Source organism: Montipora capricornis, chromosome 7 (genome assembly GCF_036669925.1).
Source record: "Montipora capricornis isolate CH-2021 chromosome 7, ASM3666992v2, whole genome shotgun sequence".
Classification (NCBI taxonomy): Eukaryota; Metazoa; Cnidaria; class Anthozoa; order Scleractinia; family Acroporidae; genus Montipora; species Montipora capricornis.
In genome coordinates, this window is record NC_090889.1 from 20,372,203 (window position 1) to 20,374,702 (window position 2,500).

The window sequence follows — 2,500 nt, forward strand, 5'->3', positions numbered from 1 at the left end:
TTCAACTTGAAAAAAGTTAACCTAACACTTTTCAAGTTTTCACAAGACGCTAGCGCATGCGCTTCTCGTGATAGTTTCCCTTTAAAGTGTCTTTATGTTTACTTGTGAGAGCTAGCCAATAATAATGTCGCAGTGTAAGTGGCCCGCCTAGAATGGCAATGCTAACTGCGGGACACCATGGTCTTGTTTGTTTGTATAATTGCCTTGCCGGATTGATAAGTTTTTTTCATTTTAACAGCTTATGGCTTATGGCACCCTCCACCCGACAACAAGTTCCCTCAAAATGATGGCTCATGCACTCTAAAGGACAACTTTTTCCCGCAAGGCAACAACACGGACAAAGCTGCAGACGGTCAAGTGATTATTCAACACATGGTCATAACATCGGCCCATTGCGGTGATTTCTGCTTACGCGAGCCTCAATGCGATGCATTTAATCTAGGGTCTCTCCTGAACCGTGAAGGGAAGAAATTCTGCGAACTACTTCAACACGTTGTCAGAATTGTTGACAGACCAGGATTTAGTTTTTGGTTCTTCGATAGAGTCGCTTATAAAGAGGTAACTACACTGATAGTCTTTTCTCACCTACATTAGCTGTACGTTGTTGCTTTCGTAAACAGTGATACAGATTACATAAACGCGCGACCGTATGTTCGAAAGCAGGAGAAAAAAATCTTGGGAGTGCGTTTTTTTTTTCAATGAAAGCAATTCAACGAACTTAACTGGAAGAAAGCAAGTGGTGATTGAACATGGTCTTGCGTTTGTTGTGGAAAGAACATGTTTGAACCTCCTCAAAAAATACAAGATGTTGGGAGAATGAGAGTCTAGCTAGATTAGTCACTTATTTTAACCCTTTGACTCCAAGGATTGATCAGTATGTAAATTCTCCTCTCAATTTCAATTAAATGTCAGTCAAACAGGTATTGAGGATGAAAATTATTATCAGCTTAAAAGGTGTGATCTTGATATAAGACCAAATTCTCATGACTACCCTGCAAAACAAACAATGTTACTAGTTAGGAGAATGGACGTGTCGATCTTGGGAATGAAAAAGTTGATGATTTAACATCTTCATTGCAGGCCTTCCTTGTGCCAATTTGTCGTCATCAAGATTAGACGACCCTGGATTTTGAATTGGACTTGACAGCGCAGCCAGACCTACAGTAGCTTACAGTAGTCCAGTTGCTAATTCCAACCAGCCACAGTCATTTGTTTCGCTGAGTCTTGATGATATTGTTGTCTTTTCACGTTCAAGATATTTCCGTGGGAGAAATAGGGTTCATGGCCTCGTAAAACTGCAAGTCAAGTTCTTTAAACTGTGTTTTTTTTTTCTTCTTCTTTGTTGACAACCACTAGACCACCAAACCCCAGGCCACCCTAGTCTGGTCTCCTCCAAGCTCAGAGTCAGAGCCTCTCGCTGGCAATCTATAGCGAAGTAAAGGCCCTTTTGGGTGATTCATGGCAACCGGAAGTTGGCCGAGTTTCTCTTTCGACCCGTTTCGCTACATCTTCCTGGGTGTTTTTTCTCGTGAAAAGAGTGGGCGGAAATTTGAGCCAAGTCATTGCTCAAAGAACATAAATAGTGGACTTCCCGTTGCCGTCCATCGACATCGTTCCTTCTTTCCAGTCTTCTAGATCCACTAAAAGGTCTCTTTCGACGGGGAACGACGGATTCCCACCTTCTCAGCCATGAGTGTTCATTTCAGTGATATTGATCAATCATACGATATTCATTTGTCAAATAGATATGTCCTTGATCTGACTTTGCGCTCTGCCAGTTTATTTTGTCATCATATTACTGCTTGCTGATTTGTTTACTTTATACATGCAAGAAAAATGGTGAGGCAATGGGTCTCTTGCAGCCGGGTCAAAATCAGTTGCATGACAATATACGGAGAGCAAGCGAAATACAACAACTTTTCCATCCTATCCAGTCATAAGTCACATGTTGTTGACCTAAAATAAGGGGGATTACTATGCAAATTAAAAGAGAGATCAGGAATGGGAAAGCTGACCATATTTAGGCTATTTTTAATCTTCTCTATATTTCCGAATTAAATTGATTAATAGCTTACCAGGAGGCAAAATTATTTTGGTATTTCACTCGTAGCATAGCTGGCCTGTTTTCTTCCTTTTATCTTAACCTTGTACATCATCTCCCTAGGCCTCTTGTCGCCATTGCTTGCACGAATTACATTCATGACTTGTTAGGAGAAGCAATTATCTCAGTTTCATCCCTTCCATAATTGCCCGTTTCTCGCAGAAAGTACTTTTTGTGTTCAATTTAAGAGCGAATCATGAAACTATCCTCCATTTAAAGGCCCCATGTACATAAAAATGTGTCTTAAAGTCTGAGTCCTGCGTAGATACATACTGCATGCACTACACCCGAAGAGTTTCGGGCTTTGATCGGGTGTTTCAACAATTTTCTGAATCTTTTTAGGAAAAGACCACTTCTGCAAAATGAGTGGATCATAGGTTCACTGAAATAGCTTTTCGG

At 40.8% G+C, this 2,500-nt stretch overlaps 1 protein-coding gene across 1 annotated transcript in view; it reads left to right on the forward strand.

The window, feature by feature from the left end:
* The window catches only part of LOC138057671 (uncharacterized), a 10,960-nt gene extending 8,873 nt beyond the window's left edge, over positions 1-2,087 (forward strand). The window contains exons 4-5 of the mRNA XM_068903606.1: positions 239-558; positions 1,081-2,087. Of these exons, the coding sequence (XP_068759707.1) occupies positions 239-558; positions 1,081-1,116 (356 nt within the window). The 3' untranslated portion in view covers positions 1,117-2,087. The remainder of the gene's footprint in view (positions 1-238; positions 559-1,080) is intronic.
* Positions 2,088-2,500: the final 413 nt, after the last annotated feature.